The 24,205-nt window shown below is 39.7% G+C and overlaps 2 protein-coding genes across 2 annotated transcripts in view; both read right to left on the bottom strand.

Annotated features, from left to right (window-relative positions):
• LOC129427369 (taste receptor type 1 member 1-like) overlaps positions 1-18,672 on the bottom strand; it is a 79,547-nt gene extending 60,875 nt beyond the window's left edge. The window contains exons 1-3 of the mRNA XM_055183802.2: positions 18,363-18,672; positions 17,951-18,248; positions 17,027-17,776 (exon numbers count right to left, since the gene is read on the bottom strand). Of these exons, the coding sequence (XP_055039777.1) occupies positions 17,027-17,776; positions 17,951-18,248; positions 18,363-18,544 (1,230 nt within the window). The 5' untranslated portion in view covers positions 18,545-18,672. The remainder of the gene's footprint in view (positions 1-17,026; positions 17,777-17,950; positions 18,249-18,362) is intronic.
• Positions 18,673-19,479: 807 nt separating this feature from the next.
• The window catches only part of LOC129456079 (uncharacterized), a 10,312-nt gene continuing 5,586 nt past the window's right edge, over positions 19,480-24,205 (bottom strand). Inside the window, exon 6 of the mRNA XM_055220910.2 lies at positions 19,480-20,789. Within this exon, the coding sequence (XP_055076885.2) occupies positions 20,540-20,789 (250 nt within the window). The 3' untranslated portion in view covers positions 19,480-20,539. The remainder of the gene's footprint in view (positions 20,790-24,205) is intronic.

Raw genomic sequence — 24,205 nt, 5'->3', positions numbered from 1 at the left:
TCGCACAGACAATTTCACTCTGTCGCACAGACAATTTCACCGAGTCTGTCGCACAGACATTTGCATAGCAGATTGTAGACTGAGCCAGTACTCATGCGATCGATAGAATTTTATTCCTTACCCTTTTCGGCGTTACCATGGCTTGCTCGGAATCGGAAGATGTTGCAATACTCTCTGTGGAAGTGCCGGAAGACATCCATTCCGTACAGGTATTAAGATAATTTGTGCGTATATCTCCTGTCAAGCCCAAAGAACTTATGTTTCCGTGATCTTTGAACGCGCTTTTCAGTGCGTGAGCTTTGAGTTTGTGCACGTATGCGCACTGGAAAAAGTTCACTTTAGTATCTTTGTCGCTCAAATAGTCTAAAATCGCTATGTCACTGATAACTTTCTTATCAACAGTATAACAGGATGTTCTATTAACAGCATTTCATGCAATATTTAGCAGTTTTACCATATTTACATTTACGTATTTACAGCAGTAGGCCAGTAACGTTAGACCAATGTGACTACAAGCAAGGAGTATGTCCGTCATTCGTTCCAATTCATTTCGATATAAATCGTTCAGGTCACCTTGTAGTGTCAGTGTATATATGTTGTTTTAATTGATTGCCTCAAAATTCGTCAGTTAAAGTTTTACAGCATTTCGTGTCTTACACTTGATTTAACGTCCCGAAGGCAGTCGCTCTACGCATCTTCAACAAGCATGTAAGCATAAGAAACCAGTGTTGCCAACTATTTTCAATGGAAAGTAGCTAAAGCTTGCTTGGAAAGTCGCTAAATGTCGCTAGATTACGTCATTGCGTCATTTGCATAACAGTGACGTCATCACGTCACATTTGCATTCTTACTACACTGGCTTACTGCATTATTTCACGTTTCTCTTTCTCTCTGAACTGTCAAAAATGTTATTTTAAGACACATGAATGCTTGAAAATGTTTTCTCGTTTGTTTATCTGCTTATGTTCTCATAAAACGAATGTGTGTATGTTCATGTTTATATGGCCAAACAGTCCAGTTTCAAAACATACACTGATAAATGATGGAAAACGTTGTTTTGTAGGTAAATAGCCCATTAACGCGTCAGCTCCGTACAGTTTGTCTGTTCTAAATGTGCTGCTGCTCAGCTCCCTCAAGTACATTTATTTTATGTTCAGTGATTCATTTTTTTTCAAAGACCATTTTATATTTATATCTCGCCATTAATGTAAGCCATCGCGGGATCCGCCTGCTCCGGCTTCCCGCATGCACGATTATGCCGTCTGGACGCGGATAGATAACCACTTCTCCTGCCCTGATTGCAACTGGGAGAGACTCTGCTCTGCTGCGCAAGGACTAGACCGCCGGTGAATGCTTTGGGTCGGGGGTGGAGCCCACAGAAGCAGCGGTAGCTGCTCATTGAGAAGAGTGAATGTCACGTAAAAAGTCTCCAACAATGCCAAGATGTAAGAAACATCTTGCACGCGTTATCTTGTGTTGGGGGTCCGTTAATTAATGATTAACTAATGTCAGCCTCAGCTGTCCTTCATTTTATTTCTCTCCTCTGAACCTGCCTATTCCAAATCTGATGAATATCAGGGAACCGCATTCCCTTTTGAGGTATGCTACCCAACATGCCAGGAGCCGCGTACTCCGAGACAAGCAGTCTCTAGAAGTTATGCACTCAACTACGTTGTTGTGTTTGGGGGATACATGCAAAGGATGCATCTTAAAGGTGCAGTATGACAACCGAGCCCCTTGATTCCTCAGCCTTTGGCCAAATTCAGATATTTGTTATAATATATAAATATATTATATAATTTGGTATTCTTAAGTGGTCCTGACTGAAATATAGCTTGAGTGACCGGATGGAATTCAAGCGTAGTTCAGGCAGAGCACTGATCGCTAACTACTCCAGCTGACGCTCAGCTGCTTAATCACTCTCACCTGCTTTAATCAACAGTATTTAAGCAGTCAATCAGACGCTCTGTAGCTACTCTGTCGCACAGACAATTTCACCCACCACCTCCCCTTCACCTCCAATATCTCAGTTTTCACAACCATTGCACCCCTTTTTAATTATTGTATTTGTAGCATACTAAAATGTTGGTTATGTGAGGCTGGGGGATACATGCAAAGGATGCATCTTAAAGGTGCAGTATGACAACCGAGCCCCTTGATTCCTCAGCCTTTGGCCAAATTCAGATATTTGTTATAATATATAAATATATTATATAATTTGGTATTCTTAAGTGGTCCTGACTGAACTGTGATAATGGTGAAGATTTAGCCAGAGCTTTACAAGTCACAGTGCAGGCTGACATTTACTCTACCCGTTGGGTAAAACTTGATGGCACTGAATATAGACCTGGTCTGGTTATATGCACTAATATAAAAAATGAACTTCCATTTTTTAGTAAAATAACAAACATTCTTGTGTTGGGTGAAAAAGTGTATTTTTTGGTTGACAAACTTGTTACAGAGTTGTTCAGTGAGCATTATAATGCATTCAGAGTAGTTGATGGTAATGAATTTGATGCAGTTGGTCCAGCTGATGATCTTAAGCATTACAAACCCTATGACCTTCAAAGTGCATATGGACCAAATGTGAATGTGTATGTTGTGCCTTTACAGAGTTTTGTAATGTTAGAAGATTGAACAATTTTTTGCACTCTTGGTTTCAAAATAGTGCATATTTTTTCATGTTATTAATTATACTGTTTTTATAGGCAGTGTTTAAACTATTGTAAGACTAAAAAACATTGTTCCACTTGATGTTTATTTCTTGAAACCATTGAGTACATTATGTACATTTGGTCCAGTTTTTAGGCAGTGTAAGTTTTAAACCATTGTAAGACTAGAACACCTTGTTCTACTTGATGCATGTCTATTTTACTGTTTTTATAGGCAGTGTATGTTTTGACAATGTATTTGCCTTTTTAATGTTTAAACTAAATTAAATGAGTTTTCAATTACAACTTCTATCTGAACTATTTGTTTGTTAGATTGAAATTAAGCTAATTTAAATCTAGGGTAGTGTTGTTTTATTCTCTAAAGAGTTAGATTAAATTTTTTGAGATATTTGATTAACTCCCGTAAGAGTGAAATATTGACCTTGCAGTCAGTGTTAATTCATTAACACTTTTAAAAGTGTTAATATTACTATGGCCAATGTGGAATATATATATACACCAAAAAAGTGTTAAAATGACTCTCATAGAGTTAAATTAACACTGGTGATTTTACACCCGTTGGAGTTAAATATTGAACTCACAGTCAGTGTTAATTCATTAACACTTTTAAAAGTGTTAATATTACTATGGCCAGTGTGGATTATATATACACCAAAAAAGTGTTAAAAATAACTCTCACAGAGTTAAATTAACACTGGTGATTTTGCTGTGTAGGTTTAATAAATTCTTTGTAGATGTTGGCCCAAACCTTGCTGCAAATATTGCAAATGTTGAGAGATACAATTTTGAGTTAATAGATACAAATCCTAAAACGCTGTTTCTTATACCTGTTGAGGAAAATGAGATACGGGACATTGTTAGAGGGTGTAAAAATAAAACCTCGACAGATCATTATGATATGGATATGAAGACCTTAAAATGTATTATTGAAAGTATTAGTAAGCCATTAACATTCATTTGTAACTTATCATTGCAAACTGGCCAATTTCCTGAAGGTATGAAAATAGCAAAAGTGATTCCTTTGTTTAAGGCAGGAGATAAGCATCTCTTTACTAACTATAGGCCGATTTCACTTTTACTGCAATTTTCAAAAATTTTAAAGAAGGTTTTTAATTCTAGACTCAGTAGTTTTATTGAAAGAAATAAATTACTCTCAGATAATCAGTTTGGTTTTAGGAATAATTGTTTTACTTCGCATGCACTCTTTGATACAATTTATGAAATAACTAATGCTGTAGATAACAAGAAATATGCAATAGGATTATTTATTGACCTAAGTAAGGCATTTGACACAATAAATTACGATATATTTTAATTAATAAGCTAGAACATTATGGAATTAGAGGAGTCGCATTACAGTGGATGATCAGTTATTTGGAAAATAGAAAACAATATGTGAAAATAGGAGATTATCAATCAAGTTATCAAGAAATCGTGTGTGGTTTTCCTCAAGGTTCAATACTGGGCCCAAAACTGTTTAACATGTATATAAATGATATTTGTAAAACATCTCAAATACTTAGATTTGTTTTGTTTGCAGATGATACAAATATTTTTGCGTCTGGAAACGACTTAAAACAACTGTGTCAAATAGTTACTTTGGAACTCAAACGTGTTAATAAGTGGTTCAAAGAAAATAAATTATCATTAAATCTGGGAAAAAGCAAAATGATGATATTCGGACCTGGTAATTCTAATGCTCAGGAAGTAATTCAGATAGAGGACGTTGTTATAGAGCGGGTGCATAAAATTAAATTCCTTGGAGTTATTATGGATGATAGAATTACTTGGAACTCTCATATTAAATATGTAAGTACTAAAATTTCAAGAAGCATTTCGGTAATTGCAAAAGTAAAGCACATTTTAAATACCAAAGCTTTGCATACTTTATATTGTTCTCTGATTTTGCCTTATTTACATTACTGCTCTGTGGTATGGGGTAGTACTTATAAAAGTACATTAAAACCAATAGTAATGTTGCAAAAAAGAGTTATCCGATTAATTCACAAAGTTGGGTTCTTGGACCATACAAACTCATTATTTTTAAAATCTAAGATCATGAAGTTTTATGACATTGTTGAGTTTCAATCAGTACAGATGCTATATAAAGCAAGGCACAAATTGTTACTGTCACGGTAGGATAAGTCCATCGTGACTTTCTGTGTTGTGTTTGTCTGTATGACTGAAGTGTGTGTGTGTGCGTGTCTGATCGCTTATGATCTGAGTGAGTGCAGGTGTGCGTGATTGCTTTGCTCCAGCTGGTGGTAGTTACCCAAACGGCATATATACTCACCCATTCTCTCTTCTCACTGCCAGATGATTATGCTACGTTGTCTTACCTGTGTTATCGTGTCGTGTGTTCCTGTGGTCTCGTCTTCGCTTGGAGTTCTGCCTGTCTGTGTATCCGGTTTCATCCGTCATCCTGACTTCACCCACGAGCACTTGGATTCGTCACCGCAGCCTTTGTCTGTCCAACTTACCACCATATCATCTGTGTCATCTGTTCATATCATCTGTTTCATCTGGTTAATAAACCTGTTTCATTTATCTTGCATTTGCTTTCTGATTTTTCAAACCAGTCATCACAGAATCATCTGGCCAACATGGAAGCAGCAGGTAAAGGATCCCCGGCTTGGTTTGAAGAGTTTATCTCCGCTGCCATACATCGCTTCACCACCCAGGACAGTCGGATTGAGGAACTGAGCCGGGGAATGAAGGATATGACAGACAAAGTGTCCGAGCTCACCCAGGCGATCCAACAGCTGACGCTACCCACTGCGCCACCCGCACCGTCTGTTCCTCCTACACCACCCGCGAGCGCGTCCCGTCAGGAACCTAGACTTTCTACGCCCGAGAAATATGCAGGTGATCCAGAATGTTGTAGACCATTTCTATCTCAATTCTCTCTCCATTTCTTTCTTCAGCCCCAGACTTACATCACGGAGGAGAGTAAAGTGGGATTTGTGTTATCCCTCCTGACGGGAAAGGCGGCGCGTTGGGGAACAGCGGTGTGGGAGAATCACGACCCGTGTACCCTGAGTTTCGAGGCGTTGTCAGCCATGATGAGGAAGGTGTTCGATCGATCTGCAGTTGGTAGAGATGCGGCTAGGAAGTTGGCCGATCTGCGTCAGGGTACACGGTCCGTTTCAGACTACGCCATTGATTTTCGCACTCTAGCGGCGTACACGAATTGGAACGAGGAAGCGCAGTGGGATATTTTCCTGCATGGGTTAACCGGCCGCATTCAGCGCGAACTTCAACATGGGGAGATTCCCACTTCTCTCAATGGACTCATTGACGCGGCGATCCGAGCGGACATCCGTCTGAGGAGTATTCCCGCTTATGACGATTATGGTGGTTCTCAAGCTATTTCTGAGGGAAGACCGTCGTCGAGGGAGAATGCGGTCGGTTCCTCCATGTCCGATCCTGAGCCCATGCAGGTGGGTCGAGCTCGGCTTTCCCGGGAGGAGAGGATCCTTGGCTGCTTAAACACAACCCATCCGTCAACTGGAGATTAGGAACTATCACCGGTTGGAGTGAAGCTTGCCATAAGTCTTGTCTTGTCTCTGCTTGTGTATCTGTCTCTGCGTCTGTGTTTCAGGAGGAGACGGTGGACTTAACTAACGTGCCCGTGGAGTATCAGGACCTGAAGGGAGTGTTCAGTAAGTCTCGGGCCGATTCTCTACCACCTCATCGTCCCTATGACTGTGCCATAGAGTTAATGCCAGGTACGTCTCCGCCTAAGGGCAAGCTTTACTCTCTATCTGTTCCTGAGATGAAGGCCATGGAGAAATACATTTCTGATTCTTTAGCAACCGGGTTCATCTGCCCTTCCTCATCTCCAGCGGGGGCGGGGTTCTTTTTTGTTAGTAAAAAGGATGGATCTTTGCGACCTTGTATTGATTACCGAGGGTTGAATAACATTACGGTAAAGAATACCTATCCTTTGCCGTTAATGTCTTCAGCTTTCGCGAGGTTGCAAGGAGCATCAGTTTTCACAAAATTGGATTTAAGCAATGCTTATAATTTGGTTCGCATAATGGAGGTGGACGAATGGTAAACTGCTTTTAACACCCCTCGTGGCCATTTTTAGTACTGCGTTATGCCTTTCGGTCTATCTAACTCGCCGGCAGTTTTCCAAGCACTCGTTAATGACGTGTTGCGAGACATGGTAGATCAGTTTCTGTATGTTTACCTGGATGACATACTGATTTTTTCTTCGTCTCTCCAGGAACATGTGCAACACGTACGACGAGTGCTTCTTAGGTTGCTAGAGAATGGGCTTTTTGTCAAGGCGGAGAAATGCGAATTTCATGCACAGTCTGTTTCTTTCCTAGGGCACATCATTTCGACTGAGGGCGTCCGTATGGATCCGGAGAAGGTTAAGGCTGTGGTTGATTGGCCATCCCCAGAGTCTCGCAAGGCCCTGCAGAGATTTCTGGGGTTCGCCAATTTTTACCGGCGGTTCATTCGCAATTTCAGCCAACTAGCCGCACCTCTGACTGCCTTGACCTCCGCTAGTACTGCGTTCAGGTGGTCGGAGGCAGCCCAGACTGCTTTTTCCAAACTGAAAGGCTGCTTTGTTTCAGCCCCAATTCTTGTGGCCCCTGATCGTAAGCGTCAGTTCATAGTGGAGGTCGATGCGTCAGATGTGGGGGTAGGAGCCGTGTTATCTCAACGCACGTCCTCAGACGGAAAGGTGCATCCCTGCGCGTTTTATTCCCATCGTTTATCGCCTGCCGAACGTAATTACGACATTGGTAATCGGGAATTGTTGGCTGTTAAACTAGCACTGGAAGAATGGCGTCATTGGCTTGAGGGGTCGGGTGTGCCTTTCATAGTTTACACTGATCACAAGAATCTTGAATACATCAAATCTGCTAAACGTTTGAACTCTAGGCAGGCTCGGTGGGCTTTATTTTTCGGTCGTTTCGATTTCACTTTGTCCTACCGTCCAGGTTCTAAAAACACCAAACCTGATGCTTTGTCCCGCATTTTTGAGCGTTCCGATCGTGCCTCATCTCCCGAGCCCATTTTACCGGAGACTATATTCATCTCCGCGCTCTCATGGGAGATCGAATCGAAGGTGACCAAAGCCTTAGAAGGGGTAACGCCCCCGGCCCGTTGCCCACCGAACCGGTTATATGTGCCAGAGGGACTGAGATCAGAGGTACCTAAATGGAGCCATAATTCCAGTATAGCTTGCCATCCAGGGGTCAGTCGAACCAAGTTTTTGGTTAAGCAACGATTTTGGTGGCCAGGGATGGCTCGTGACACACACGATTTTGTATTGGCTTGTTCAGTTTGTGCTGTGTGTAAGGCGTCTAATCGTCCTCCTGACGGGTTACTTAGACCGCTGCCGGTCCCTTCGAGACCCTGGTCCCATATTTCGCTCGATTTCATTACCACCCTCCCAGGGTAATACGGTGATTTTAACCGTAGTGGACCGATTCTCGAAGGCGGCTCATTTTATTCCCTTGCCCAAATTGTCTTCAGCCAAGGAGACAGCGGTCGCTATCGTTGACCACGTATTCCGGTTACATGGCCTTCCGACAGACGTGGTTTCCGATAGGGGTCCCCAATTTATATCTAAATTTTGGCGTGAGTTTTGCAAGTTGCTAGGGGCTACGGTTAGTCTGTCTTCGGGGTTTCATCCTCAAACCAATGGTCAAACCGAGCGAGCCAATCAGGATGTGGAAAGAGTGTTGCAATGTTTGGTCTCCAAGAATCCTTCCTCCTGGAGCCAACAACTCTCTATGGTGGAGTACACGCACAATTCATTACCAGTGTCAGCTACGGGCCTATCTCCGTTTAAGTGTAGTTTAGGGTACCAACCACCATTAGTTCCCAGTCTGGAGTCAGAGGTCGCGGTCCCCTCCGCACACGCTTTCGTCCAGAGGTGTCGTCGCACTTGGAGTAGGGCACGTGAGGTCATACTCCAAGTGAGACAGCGCACCAAGGCCAAGGCCGATCGCCACCGGTCAAAGCCTCCCGTTTACGTCGTGGGTCAAAAAGTGTGGCTTTCTACTCAGAATATTCCGATGCGTTCCGTCTCGAATAAGTTGACTCCCAAATTTATAGGTCCATTTTCTGTTGCTAAAATCATTAATCCAGTAACGGTCCGCCTTAATCTCCCTCCTGTGTACAGACGAATTCATCCGGTTTTCCACATTTCCAAAATCAAACCCGTGTTTAAATCTCGTCTTAATCCGCCTGTCCCGGTTCCCCCCCCGCCTCGTATCGTAGATGGGGAACCAACCTATTCGATTAATCGTATTCTGGACTCTAGACGGAGGGGACGCGGATTTCAGTACTTGGTGGATTGGGAAGGTTACGGTCCGGAGGAGAGAAGTTGGGTTCCGGCTCGGGACATATTGGATCACTCCCTTATTGATGATTTCCATCGCAGGTCAAGGAGCCCGGGAACGTCAGGTGACGTCCGTGGGGGAGGGGGTACTGTCACGGTAGGATAAGTCCATCGTGACTTTCTGTGTTGTGTTTGTCTGTATGACTGAAGTGTGTGTGTGCGTGTCTGATCGCTTATGATCTGAGTGAGTGCAGGTGTGCGTGATTGCTTTGCTCCAGCTGGTGGTAGTTACCCAAACGGCATATATACTCACCCATTCTCTCTTCTCACTGCCAGATGATTATGCTACGTTGTCTTACCTGTGTTATCGTGTTGTGTGTTCCTGTGGTCTCGTCTTCGCTTGGAGTTCTGCCTGTCTGTGTATCCGGTTTCATCCGTCATCCTGACTTCACTCACGAGCACTTGGATTCGTCACCGCAGCCTTTGTCTGTCCAACTTACCATCATATCATCTGTGTCATCTGTTCATATCATCTGTTTCATCTGGTTAATAAACCTGTTTCATTTATCTTGCATTTGCTTTCTGATTTTTCAAACCAGTCATCACAGTTACCAAGCCAAATACAAAGAAGGTTCCATGGTTATGCATTACGTGATGAAATGAATTTTGGGGTGCAAAAACATAGTACAACCTTAAAGTTTTAGCCTTACAGTTAATGGGGTGCGACAGTGGAATAATTTGGAGATGAAATGTTGTCCAAATATTAATCTATTTAAATATAAATACAAACAAAAGATTTTTAAAAGGTATAAAGAAGAAGAACGCGTTTATCATTAGGAGTATTGTTATTATTGGACATTGCAAGTGTATATAAATTTTGTCTGATTGTATATTGTTTGATTTGTTTTGTTTGATGTTGTATTGTGGTCGTGTTGTTTTGTATTATGATTTTTGTATTACTGTATTATTAATTTTTCAGGAGGGCGTTTATAAGCTTTTTGCTTCTGCCTACTCCTTTTGAGCAGAATAGCTACTGCTCAAATAATAAATAAATAAATAAATAAAAATACTTTGATTTATTGAAAATTAATATTAATTTCACATTATATTTCATTAATCTAACCACCCCAAACTTTCTTTGCCATTAACAAAGCTGACACTGTTTGTCAAAGCACCATGAAAACACTTACTGTTTTTGCACTGATATATGAAGCAATTAGACCCCTTTTATCAAACTCAATATAATACAATATTATGTATAGTATATTAATAGACAGTGCAGGTCTATAGATTATAAACGTGACTGATGTTATGACTGATGGGTAACGCTTTAGATTGCAGCCCGGAAAGTACAGCGAATTTACAGCGTATGTTTCTGTAGTTGTGGTTTACTTGTGGGGTGCGTGCATGTAGTTATGAGGGAGCAATTTGTAATATTTGGGAAATAGGGGGGTGACAACCAGGAAAGATAGAAGTACTAAGTACTGAGAAGTACAGCGAATTTACAGCATACATTTCTGTAATTATAGTGTACTTATAAAGTACATACGTGTTATTTTAAGGGAACAATTTATAATATTTTGGGAACAAAGGGGTAACAAGCAGACCCGGCGCCAGACACAAATTCACGGACGGGCATTTAATTTTTCAGGGGGGGCACAAATGAGAGCAATGTCACTGCAATGCATAATATCATTAATTATGGACATTAATTGTGGACAAAAAAGCGAGGAAGAACTAACATACCTCTCCATTAACGCAATACAACGGAGAAGTCGTAAAGATTGGACCTAGCTTTCTGAAGCAGTCTAAATGCAAATAAAACACGTCGCAGGGCTCGACATCAACGCTTGTCCGGTTAATATCAGAGACAAGTGGATTTTTTAAAAGGCCAAGTGAAAGAGAATTTTACTTGCTCGACCGAACAAGTAGCCTAGTCTGATTAAAAACGCCAATAAACAATCACCAAAACAGGATAATGATTCTGCATCCTTTAATCAATGGCGACCGAAAGTGCATAATGTAAAAACGCAAAGTTAAAAAAATAAGCACAGCAAACACAAAGTGTGTTAACAAAGTGGGTTAAACATACTGCAGTAAAAATTTGGATTTTGTAATAACATGATACAGTTAAGCAGCATCACATCACGGTTGAAAATGTGACAGATTTAATGACAGTTCACTACAAGTAATTAATATTAAGCCACTTACATTTTAGATGCAATGTTGACTGTTTTTGTTGTTTCAGCAGCGAAAATAGTGAAAGATAACAGCAGAACCATAACGTGTCAGTCTCACTGCAAGCAGCACTCAATCGTGTCTTAACATTAAGGGGTGGCGCGCTTAGCAAACAACCAAACATTTCCGCGCTCACTACTGACAAACCAATCAAATTCGTTTAAAATATATATATTTTTAAATTAGACCAAACACATTTTTATTTTTATTCATGAGTTATATGTACAAAACAATAACTTTTAATTAATAACAGTGGCCTATTGATAAAAACATGGAGCTGGTGAACAGGTGAAGGGAGACCGCAGGTTCTTCCAGGGCGGGCACTAGTGACTCACAGGGCGGGCCCGGCCCCCTAAAGCCCGCCCATGGCGCCGGGACTGGTAACAAGTGCCACTTTAATTTACAGCCCGCAGATGTTGTATTTACTCTTTAACTATGTGAAACAAGGGGGTAACAAGTGCCACTTTAATTTCCAGCCCGCAGATGTTGTATTTATTCTGTAACTACGTGAAACAAGCGGGTAACAAGTGCCACTTTAATTTACAGCCCGCAGATGCTGTACTTACTCTGTAACTACGTGAATACTTAGCCTATGCCTAAATATATTTTAATAGCCTACCTATATTATTCCAAAAATATATGTGGTGTATGACTATGATTGAATGAAGACCCACTGTTTGCTGAATCCATGTGAAAGCAGCCATGGTATGACGCCAGTGCGATCACCACGCACCAGCTATATGTGGAGAGGAGTCTGATCGAGCCGATTTAGTGAATGTGTGTGTTCTCACTAAATTACTCTCAAACATAAGATTGTTTTGCATGTAGCCTACGCCATATCACGTAGGCCTAATATTTGAATCGTTATGAATTACTTACTGTTTAAATAATTTTTTTAGCATATAAGTCATACATACCATGTAATATTAAAATAGCTAGCCCTTAGTTATAAAAAAACTTACTGCATATATTATTTGTATTTTTCCTGGTTGTTGCCCCTTTGTTGCCCGAATGTTGTAGGTTGTTCCCTTATGATTGCCTGTGCATACTTCATGGGTGTACTATAGTTGCAGAAACATACGCTGTAAATTCGCTGTGCTTACACGGTACTTTCCGGGCTGTGATCTAAACCGTTACCGACTGATGTTATAATGGTAATAATTTCTATTAGATTTCTATTAGAGCACTTTTACTGCTTCTGCTCTATCTTTCTATTTCTTTGTTGCCGATTTAAAAACCTTAATCCACTCATTATTTCAGATTTAAAAGTCTACTTGCTGTCCCGGTGACAGACTTTACATTGCTTTGCTCGTTCAGTGCAATGGGCTTGACATTAGCACTGCTTTTTTGCTACAATCTTTGTGCAAACTTAATATGGATATGGTTTTAGAAAAGATATGGTTTATTAATAATAAGATTATTAAAATAATGTGAGAAAGAAAATGCAGCGCGTGGTCGTAACAAGAGCCATCGCCATAGAAACCGGAGGCACGCTGAAACTGCACTCCAGCTTTAGCGCGGTAGCGCTCATGGCCGTTTTCCGATCGACTCGGGTTATAAACACAATATTAATCAGACTTGGGACCCAAAGTAATTAAACTAGGACCTAACTGGACCCGACAGACCATTTAAAATATAAACCCGGAACCATACGGGTCCCGCGTCCTCAGTGAAGAAAGACCTCTGCTCAAGTTCAGAAACATGGAAGACACTGCGCTTGCTTCGCATGCCATTCAATTCACTGGGAAACAGAGAGCAAGCGAACGCACACTCATAGGGAGAGACACGACGTGCTTTCACGCAAAATGAAGCCAACGTGTTGAAGGCTCAGAGCATGTTATAAAACATATTCTTAAAATCCACATTTCTGTTTTAATAAATGTTCATAGTAAATCATAGCATATTGTCTAAGACATTAGGTAGCAAATTTGCGACCCATTGAAAATTAGGGTCGCAACGACAGTTCAAAAGGTCGCATATGCGACCATTTTGGTCGCAGTGTAGTTCCCTGGGTATGGAACGATATTCCGGACAATATTAAAAAGGAATTGCAAATTGTATTTGCAATTGCGTTTCCTACTTGTGGGTGTAAAAACTGTAACTTAATTCAAACGCAAATGCAAACTGTTTGCATTTCTGTTTACGCGAACTTACAATATATGCCAAATTCAAATGTAAAATCAAAGTCCATTTGCAATTTAATTTCCTATGTCTTTCGAGTTATGACCCTGCCATATTTCAATCTCAATTGCAATTCATCATATGCTATTTCACTTCCTCTAGCGTCGTGTACTGATCTTGCCAAAACTCAAATGAAATCGCAATCCTCTTTGCATTTGCGTTTCCAATGCCTGTACTCAAACTTGTCAAACTTGTTGGGGGTGGGGTTATATTATAGGGCGTGTTTGGAAGCGACGTCACTTACAGTCGACCACGCTTCACTGCGCTTAAACGGCCACAAGGGGGAGCACAAGAAAAGCTAAAATGATAACGCAGAAAATATTTTATACATTAAATTATATATTACCTCAGTTATATTTCAGCAATTAATCAAATAAGCTTAAGCACTGTTTATTAACTTGCATAAATTTGCATTAACTTGCTAGTAAAGAAAGATGCCATTTTAAAGCATTTTAATAAAAAAAGAGCTCATTCTGTGTTAATCAGATGTGATATGAGCTAGTGAAGTATCAAGTAAATGTGGGTACATTGCTTTAATTCATGCTAATAACATTTTATTTTAATAGTGATTGGTTATGGAAGGACGGGGATGACTGGCTTAATGCGTTTTAACTGAGAACAAAAAACACCCGCTTCTTGCGTTCTCCTTCAATAAATATTCTTTCTTCAGGGTTCTAGAGCATCAGTCCACATACATTTCTCTCACCCTCTCCAGAAAGATCGGATTTGCAGCTTTTATCCTGTTTCCCCACGACGATTATGAAGAGAAACATCTCATGCTGAACCTGACCCTTACGAAAATTAACCATGGTTTTACTACATTTAAAAAAACATGGTTTTGACAGCCATGGTTTTCAAAAATCATAGTTAAACCATGGTTTTGCTGATAGTAATCAATACACCAAAAACCATGGTTACTACACTTTTACCACAATTAAACCATGGTTAATTTTCATAAGGGGAACTTTGGGACCGCTCGTCTTCCGACTCGCTTTCACTCGTTGCTGACTCTGTTGAGCCACCGACCACTCTTTGTTTTGTCAGACAGATTAACATTTTTATACTGTTTTACTAAAAATACCAAAGTTACAAAATATTTGTTAACCTTTTGAAGAAATTTAGGTTATATGATATTTGATACATAATAGACGCCATTAATTTTATAATACATTTAGTATAAGTCAGCTAAATGTTCATATATTATTTTTCTGATCGAAATATCATTTAGCATACTTCATTGACTGATTTATAAAATAATACCTTTTCTAATAAAACACAAGTGTTTAAAATAGGGCTGTGAATCGATTAAAATTTTTAATCTAATTAATTACATACTCTGTAATTAATTAATCTAAATTAATCGCCTACATAATTTTTGCTGTGAAAGTATTAAATATTTTTTTTTTAAATAAATCAGTGAATAATCAGCATTAGTGACAATGAAGCTCAAAAACTCTTTTATTATTACAGTATTTTCACTGTTCAAATAATGGCCATAACAATCAACAAAAATAACCTAAAGTAATATGCTAAGGAAATAAAGTGCTTCAGGAAGATTGTTTACCAAAAGTTTAACAGTGCAATATCAATTGCAGGGCTTTTTTGTGCAATTGAACATAAACCTTAAATAAAGAACCCGACAGGTGGATGACATCAAAGTACCGCGAGAGCATTTAGGAAGCAGTCTTCTGTTATGATTTCTCGAACTGCTCTCACGGGATTTGGATGTCATCTGCTTCTTGGTTCTTGTGGCGCCACATAAAGTGTACTCACTAGTTTAACAAACCCGTTTTATCAGCCACTGGTTAGATCAACGTAGCAATTTGCAATTCCTTTTTAATATTGTCCGGAATATCATTCCATACCTGGGTGGAACAAAATACAAATGCAAGTAAAAGATATTTATAACTTGAGTTAGTAATAAGAGATGCGCATGCCCAGTTAACAGGGAAAAGATTTAGATGTTGATGTTTTGTTTTATTTAAAGTCACCACTGTGGTGATCACTGTTTGTTTTAGTTGGACTCTTGAACCTTGAGATTTTGTTTGCTCATTTTTCCCTGGTTGCATTAACTTTGTGTGTATAAAGCACATTTGTTGTGTTAATGTAAAGTTAATAGTGCAATTCTGTCATGATTGTTATATAATAAAGATCATCATCTAATTACTGTAATTACTGTAATTGATGTACTCACTCATCAAAAGTTTGCTTTTTGTCAACATGAGATCCAGCACTCTCACAGAAGTTTGTCATTAAGGAATTTTAGGAACTATGGTCAAAAATAACCAATGTGCATTTGGGATGCAGAGATATCAAGAATCAGAGTATGTATCTCAACAATGGTGACAATTAAATGGAAGAATTTCATGCTGCAATGCATGCTGGATATCAACAAATTACTTTTCATCTAGGACTCCCAGCATCTAATGCGGCATGGATAAACCATTTTCTTTGTCACCAGTGTTGAGATTCATATTCTGATTCTTAATGTTTGCATCCCAGATACATTACTCAAAAATCCCATTTAAACATTACTAAGAAATTTTTACTTAAAGCTGCTAAAAATTGTGTTTAGCCTTTACTTGACAATTCTTTTCAATTTTATATATTTTGTTTTAGTTGGACTCTTGAACCTTGAGATTTTGTTTGCTCATTTTTCCCTGGTTGCATTAACTTTGTGTGTATAAAGCACATTTGTTGTGTTAATGTAAAGTTAATAGTGCAATTCTGTCATGATTGTTATATAATAAAGATCATCATCTAATTACTGTAATTACTGTAATTGATGTACTCACTCATCAAAAGTTTGCTTTTTGTCAACATGAGATCCAGCACTCTCACAGAAGTTTGTCATTAAGGAATTTTAGGAACTATGGTCAAAAATAACCAATGTGCATTTGGGATGCAGAGATATCAAGAATCAGAGTATGTATCTCAACAATGGTGACAATTAAATGGAAGAATTTCATGCTGCAATGCATGCTGGATATCAACAAATTACTTTTCATCTAGGACTCCCAGCATCTAATGCGGCATGGATAAACCATTTTCTTTGTCACCAGTGTTGAGATTCATATTCTGATTCTTAATGTTTGCATCCCAGATACATTACTCAAAAATCCCATTTAAACATTACTAAGAAATTTTTACTTAAAGCTGCTAAAAATTGTGTTTAGCCTTTACTTGACAATTCTTTTCAATTTTATATATTTTTCTGAGTAAGATTTGAATGTTTAACACTTTAACATCTTTGGACAAGACATAACACTGTTGCAAAATCACTAGATATTAAATAGTGCAGAAACATCCGTGTCTGAAAACGAAATCTTAGATCAAACTGTATTCTGAATGGTCTAAAACCAGGATTATGCAGATTTATAGCGAGAGTATTTGATAAATGCATACTACATGCTGAGAGCATTTGGTCAATATCATTATCTAATTTTTGATGGAGGTGGCGTTTAGTGGCTTTAGCATCTGAACTCTTCATATAGTAATTTAACAGATTAAAACCTTAAAACAATTTTAAAATTATATTGTATTTTTATAATGAAAAAATAAGATAATCTCAATTTAATTTTTATTTATAATTGTTAATTGTACCAAAGCAGCTTCACATTAAACTTACCATGTATGGCTTAACTGTTGTATTTGCATTGCATTCATTCATGTTACACTGTAGAACTTTATGTAATGCATGAGCTATGGTATATATAATAGCGTAGATGGGAAAAGACCATGTGGATTCTTCATTTACATTCTCTTCTGCGGTGAGTAATGTGCAGTTGTCACAGTCTTGATTACATGTCTTAGTCTGGAGTTTGCTTTCAACATTGTCATTTTCAGTATAAATCTTAGTTGTTCCTTTGGATTTGTAGATAAATTCATTAAATCTTGGCAATGACAATAATCTCTCCGTAATGCCAATTACTGTTCCAATATTCTTTATTCCTGGCTCTCTTAGAAGCTGTTGATTCATAGACCACCATTCACTTGCTATCCAGACTTTGCCTTGGATGTTGCTTGCTATGGCTGCTTTAATTATGATTTTTGCATATTGTGGCACAGTGAAAACCACAATGACATTGATGTTTAGCTTATCAATCTTTTTAAGAGTTAGATTGTAGTTTGCATTTTGACTGAGAGTCTCTTGATAGGCCAAACAAATGCCAGTATTTCTGATGTACTTGTTAAACAGTTGTAAGCCTTCTTCACTGTTATTGTCTGAGCCTCCAAGAAAAGCAACCCAGTTCCATCCAAACCCCTGTATAATGTGAATAATCATCTGTATCAAATCTTTGTTGCTAGGGATTGTTCTGATAAAAGAAGGATACTGAAGCTTATCGCTTAATGCATAGCTGGTAGCTCCATAATTAACCTTTGATAAAGAAGAAAAATACTATTAAACACTTACACATTACACATTATATGTACTCAATTTATTTGTTCTATGCACACAGGTACTTAAATGTGTTTCTGGGTCAAAATGGTGCAATTTGCCCTGCTTTATATTATTTCTGTACCAAATAACATTATAAAACACGTTATTTACCATTGGTATGAGGTCCATTGTGACCAATGGTGCAACAGAAATAGTTCTTGTGCTTCCATAAGGTCCTGTTAAAGCAATAACTTTAGGCTGATGGCTGTTGAGCTTTTCTTTAGGTTTAATTGACCCATTCTGTGAAATAAAACTGAAGACTGAATGGAAGTTTTTAGTGTCAGAACAATGGTCAAAAATGTCATAGCCCAGAGAAACATTGGGCAGCAGGGTGGTGGAGTTATTAATCTCCTCAACAGCAAACCTCATTACTTGAAGCATCCTATAGCCAGATTTTGAGAAAATGTGCCTAAGACATCAATAAAGAAGAACTTAATTTTAGTTTTGTCTTAAAAATATTATTTTAAATAAAATACTACTAAAATAAACCTAATAAAATTTAAATAAAATTGTACTTGCTTACCTAAAACATTCAGTGGACTCTGGGAAGAACAGAGATGCTGCATGTTCATTTTCAACTTCATGTACTGGAAAAAGGCCACCCAATATGTAATCTCCATCCAAGCTGAATTCAGATGATGACCAGGAAACTTTAAACAAGACACCAAAGCTCACGAGGAAAGAGTAAATGTGACTCAGATGCATGATTTAAAATGGACTGTTGCTCATGAAATGGGGGTGATGTGTGGTGGTTCTTATACTATTGTTTAATTTGCTTAAAACACATTTTAATTTGCTTAAAACACTTTTTAATTTGCTTAAAACACATTTTATTTGGCTTAAACCACAGTTTACTCTGTGGGCTTCACTCCCAATGTAATAACATTGGGAGTGATACCCAGACTAAACTGTGGTTATACATATTATTGTTCTTTTGGCTTTATAGAAGAATTTGTTAAAAGTGGGTAATGACAAATCTCTCTGTAATGCCAATAATTTAGTATCAATTTGATCAATTCCCTGCTCTTTATGAAGCTGTTGATTCATATACCATGTGTATCTGCAACCCAAATTTTGTCTTGGATGCCATTCGCTGTGGCACTGCAGTTAGACTGTACTTTGCATTTTGGCTGAGAGCCTCTTGATAGGCCAAACAAATTAGGACATAAGGCCCTTGCAAAACCATGCAAGATTAACCATGGCAAAACCATTTAGGTCCCACTTTATATTAAGTGGCCCTAATACCTGTGAACTTACATGGTAATAAGTTATACAACTTAACTACAATGGTAATAACTTAACTACAATGTAAGTACATGGTGTTACATAGTACTTACAGCTGTAATATTTGTGTAAATACATACATGTAACAATCCACTAAATGGTATGTGTAAGTACAAATGTGTAACAGGATTTTGGTAACAACGTTTTTTTTTACTTCAGTAGGTACGCATGTGTAACATGAGTTATGTAACTACATTTTGTGGTGGCATGTTTTTCGGCTTGCGCACATGCTGCGGTTGCCAGTTTGGGATGCATTGAGCCTTTGTGGTTCCAATGTGTGTATCATGTATTTGTGACCTGCAGGAGTGATTTAGACTAAAGTTTCAACTTGTAATACCAGTGTACTTGCGGAGTAGCTCTTCAGGAACTGTCCACTCAATATAAAGTGTAAAACGCTCACAACTAACTAGTTAATATGTAAACCTTAAACCCTGTAATACCAGTGTACTTACAGAGTAACTCTTCAGGAACTGTCCACTTAATATAAAGTGTAAAACGCTCACAACTAACTAGGTAATATGTAAACCTTAAACCTCTGTATAACCCTGTAATACCAGTGTACTTACAGAGTAACTCCTCAGGAACTATCCACTTAATATAAAGTGTAAAACGCTCACAACTAACTAGGTAATATGTAAACTTTAAACCTCTGCATAACCCTGTAATACCAGTGTACTTACAGAGTAACTCCTCAGGAACTGTCCACTTAATATAAAGTGTAAAACATTCAAAACTAACTGTGTAATATGTAAACCATAAACCTCTGCATAACCCTGTAATACCAGTGTACTTACAGAGTAACTCCTCAGGAACTGTCCACTTAATATAAAGTGTAAAACGCTCACAACTAACTTGGTAATATGTAAACCTTAAACCTCTGTATAACCCTGTAATACCAATGTACTTACAGAGTAACTCCTCAGGAACTGTCCCCTTTCGGTTACACTTTATTTAACGGCACCACTGTTACACTGTATTTATATATTTAAGTACTAAGTAATAATCATGAACAACATGTACTTACTATAGGGTTGGGTTAGGGTTTGGTTTAGGATTAGTTGCATGTAATTATACATAATTAACTGTCATTACTATAATAATTACATGTAACATGTGTAACTAAGACACCGTAAAATAAAGTGTTACCATGTAATCTTTTGGAAAACAGCTGTGTATAATAATTACATGGTAAAACCACTAAATTGTTTACTTAATATAAAGTAACACTTTATTGACCAATAATATGTAAAGCTCAAACCATAGGGACTGTGTAACACTGGTGTAGTTACATGGTAACTTCATAGGAACCATTAATTGAATACTAATTATTAAACACTTTTCACTGTGTTAAAAACTATGTAACAGCATGATCAGATAATTAAATAGTCACCAGAATCAATCTGGGATAATACACATTTAATTAAATCTAAACCTGTATGCATTTCTAATGTCATGGATCAGCTGTGCCAAGGCACCTTTCCTATTTCTTCTTGCCAGCCAATAGTGCCACTGGATGAATTTCAGGTGTTCCCTTAATAATTTTGTAGTCTTGTTACCCCTGAATCTTGATACCTGCGCCTTGATGGCTAGCCAGGCCCGTTCAATATGCTGTGTGTGGCAGCCAGTTTGGGGATCAACAAAATTTTCGCTGTGATTTACAGTTAGAGACATAGCATTAACGCAGACGTGAGAGGACGCTGGCGCTGTGTATTCGCCGCTTCTCTGTCTGCTATTCTTATTTTTCTGCTATTTTTCATTGTGTTCCTATCTGTTTGTGTTCGCCGTATCCCTACCTCTGGACAGCCTTTCTCCATCTGGCCAGTCGAACTAATCAACTATTCCATTCCATCCTGCATCACAGTCATAAAACAGCTCGGACTTCTACGTCGATCCCGTTACATTCACAGAAGCTTACGCCGCAAGTTTGTTTACTTTCACCACGGACTATCCATTCCATCCATATGGTCACCTGCACGCTCTGTCGCACCTCTCCCACGTCATCGGAACGCCTTCTCTGCTGGATTACATAGCTCTGAGCGCACCGACAGGCTGAATAGAAAACCTGGACTGGACTACACAGCTTTTAGCACACCTACTCATTATCGGAACGTTTCCCTCGCTGGATTACATAGTGCTGAGCGCACCGACAGGCTGCACAGAAATCCCGGACTGGATTACAGTACTTTTCACTCAGAAATTCTCCAATCAAACGCAAATAAACTCACTGTCCCTCCAAAACTGCATTACCATCACACACGGACTGTTAACTGGGACAACCTCAGATCTTTTCAGCCTGCACCCATTTCTGCACTCATCTCTTCACCCTCTCACCAGGCCAACTTTGCCCTACTCAACACCCGGTCGCTTAACAACAAAGCCCTTGCTCTACATGAACTAATCCTTGAAAACACATTGGATTTCCTTCTGCTCACTGAAACATGGCAACAACCCAATGATTATTTCTCACTCAACCAAGCTTCCCCCACAGGCTACAATTACATCTGCAAACCCCGCCCCTCCCGCCGTGGAGGTGGTCTTGCTGTTATTTTCAACCACAACTTCCAGATCACTGAACTCACTCTCCCCTCTGTATCATCATTTGAATATCTCGCCTTCAAAGCTCTTTCATCCATGACAGTTATTCTCATTTATCGACCACCGAAACCAAATCCGTCCTTCCTTTCTGATTTTACTGAACTCCTCACACTAGCTTCATCTTTGTCTCCACGTCTGCTGCTACTCGGTGATTTGAACATCCATATTGACTCTCCTATCTGCACACTGTCATCGGAATTCAATATTATACTGGACAACTTCACTCTCACCCAACATGTCTCATTCCCCACACATGAAAAAGGACACATCCTCGATCTGGTCTGTTCCTCTAACCAACCCGCCTCCGCAGAGAAATCACCTTCCGTAACCTTAAATCTATTGATCACCAACATCTCTCTGACCTGATCTCCACCACTCTCAACCTGGAGCCAACCCTCACTTCACCTGATGATCTCACAAATCACCTTAACTCTGCTTTGTGTAGCTCCCTTAACACATTGGCCCCCCTCAAAACAAAAACTGTTACTTTTAACACTTCATCACCTTGGTACACACCTGCACTCCGTAAAATGAAACAAACTGGTCGCCAACTAGAATGTCTGTCAAAAAAATCAGCTCTTACCGTACACCAAGAGGCCTATAAACTCCATCTCACTGCCTACAAAGACGCCCTCATCCTTGCCAAATCTACCTATATCTCCAGCATCCTCACCAACCCCTGTCAAAACCCTAGAACCCTCTTCTCCATAATGAACAAACTCATCAAGCCCCGGACCATCACCCTCCCTACCTCTACTCCTGATCTGTGCAACTCATTCCTTCACTTTTTTGATGAAAAAATCAGCATAATTTATCAGTCTCTATCCTCTCCAAAAGACCTCCCAGTAACTACTCCAGCACCGGGCACGGCTGCCCTTCCCTCTCTTGATTTAACTCACCCTCCTCCACATTGCCTCCTTTCCCAGTTTAACTCGGTCACCACTTCTGAAATCCATAAACTCATCAGCTCCTCTAAACCTACTACATGCTCACTTGACTACCTCCCTACTCCACTTCTGAAGTCCTGCCTCCCTGTCCTTTGCCCTTACCTCACTAACCTCTTCAACTCATCACTGTCTGTTGGATCTGTCCCCTCTGCATTCAAAACTGCTGCTGTCGTCCCAATCCTCAAGAAACCGGGATTGGATCCCTCTTCACTAAATAACTACCGCCCAATATCCAACCTCCCCTTTCTGTCTAAAACCCTGGAACGCATAGTCGCCTTACAATTACAAACCCATCTTCATGCCAATAATCAATTTGAACCCCTCCAATCTGGCTTTCGCCCCCTACACAGTACAGAAACCGCTCTCCTCAAAGTCTTCAATGATCTCCTCACCTCTGCTGATGCTGGTTCCCTCACCATTCTTATCCTTCTTGACCTGAGTGCAGCCTTCGATACCGTGTGCCATAACACACTGCTCACCAGACTTAAAAACATTGGTATCGAGGGTTCTGCACTCAGCTGGCTACGTTCCTACCTCTGCAACAGATCCCACTTCATCTCCCTCCATAACCAGACCTCTGCCACATCCACAGTCACCCAAGGGGTTCCCCAAGGCTCTGTACTATGCCCCCTCCTCTTTATCATCTACATTCTTCCCCTTGGTCAGATATTTCGCCATTTCAACCTGAACTACCACTGCTATGCCGACGACACCCAGATTTACCTCAGCACAAACTCCCCCCACAATCCTCCCCTCGCCCACATCAATTCCTGTCTGTCAGCTACTAAAACCTGGATGCAACAGAACTTCCTCAAACTCAATAGCAATAAAACTGAATTCCTCATCATCGGCTCCAAATCTACACTCAGCAAAACCAATAACCCCACTCTCACTATCGACGGCACCACTGTTTTTCCATCTCCCCAGGCACGCAACCTTGGCGTGATCTTTGATTTAACCCTCTCCCTTGAGCCCCACATCCGTCAGGTCATTAAAACATCCTTCTTTCACCTCCGCAACGTTGCTAAAATCAGACCCTCACTTTCACCTCCTGCTGCTGAAAGACTCATTCACGCCTTCATCTCCTCACGACTGGACTATTGCAACTCACTACTCCTTGGTGTAAGCTCAACTTACATAAAAAGATTACAACTGGTCCAAAACGCAGCCGCACGACTCATCACCCGCTCCAAATCTTGGCACCACATTACTCCAGTTTTAAAACAACTGCACTGGCTTCCCATTTCCCACCGGATCAAATACAAAATTTTGGTTCTTACTTAGAAAGCCATCCACCACCTTGCCCCATCATACCTCACTGATCTCCTCTCCCCCTATCAAACCTCACGGTCCCTAAGATCCACCTCAGCCGGTCTCCTCTCCATCACCAAGTCCAAGCTCTGAAGTTTTGGGGACAGAGCTTTCTCGAGGGCAGCCCCAAGGCTCTGGAACTCCCTTCCCCTTGTGATCCGCACCTCTGAGTCCCTTACCATCTTCCAGTCTCACCTCAAGACCCATCTCTTCGCCTCTGCCTATCCAT

Source organism: Misgurnus anguillicaudatus, chromosome 14 (assembly GCF_027580225.2).
Source record: "Misgurnus anguillicaudatus chromosome 14, ASM2758022v2, whole genome shotgun sequence".
Lineage (NCBI taxonomy): Eukaryota > Metazoa > Chordata > Actinopteri > Cypriniformes > Cobitidae > Misgurnus > Misgurnus anguillicaudatus.
Note: the sequence above shows the minus strand (reverse complement) of the source record. Positions and strands in the feature narration are given on the sequence as shown.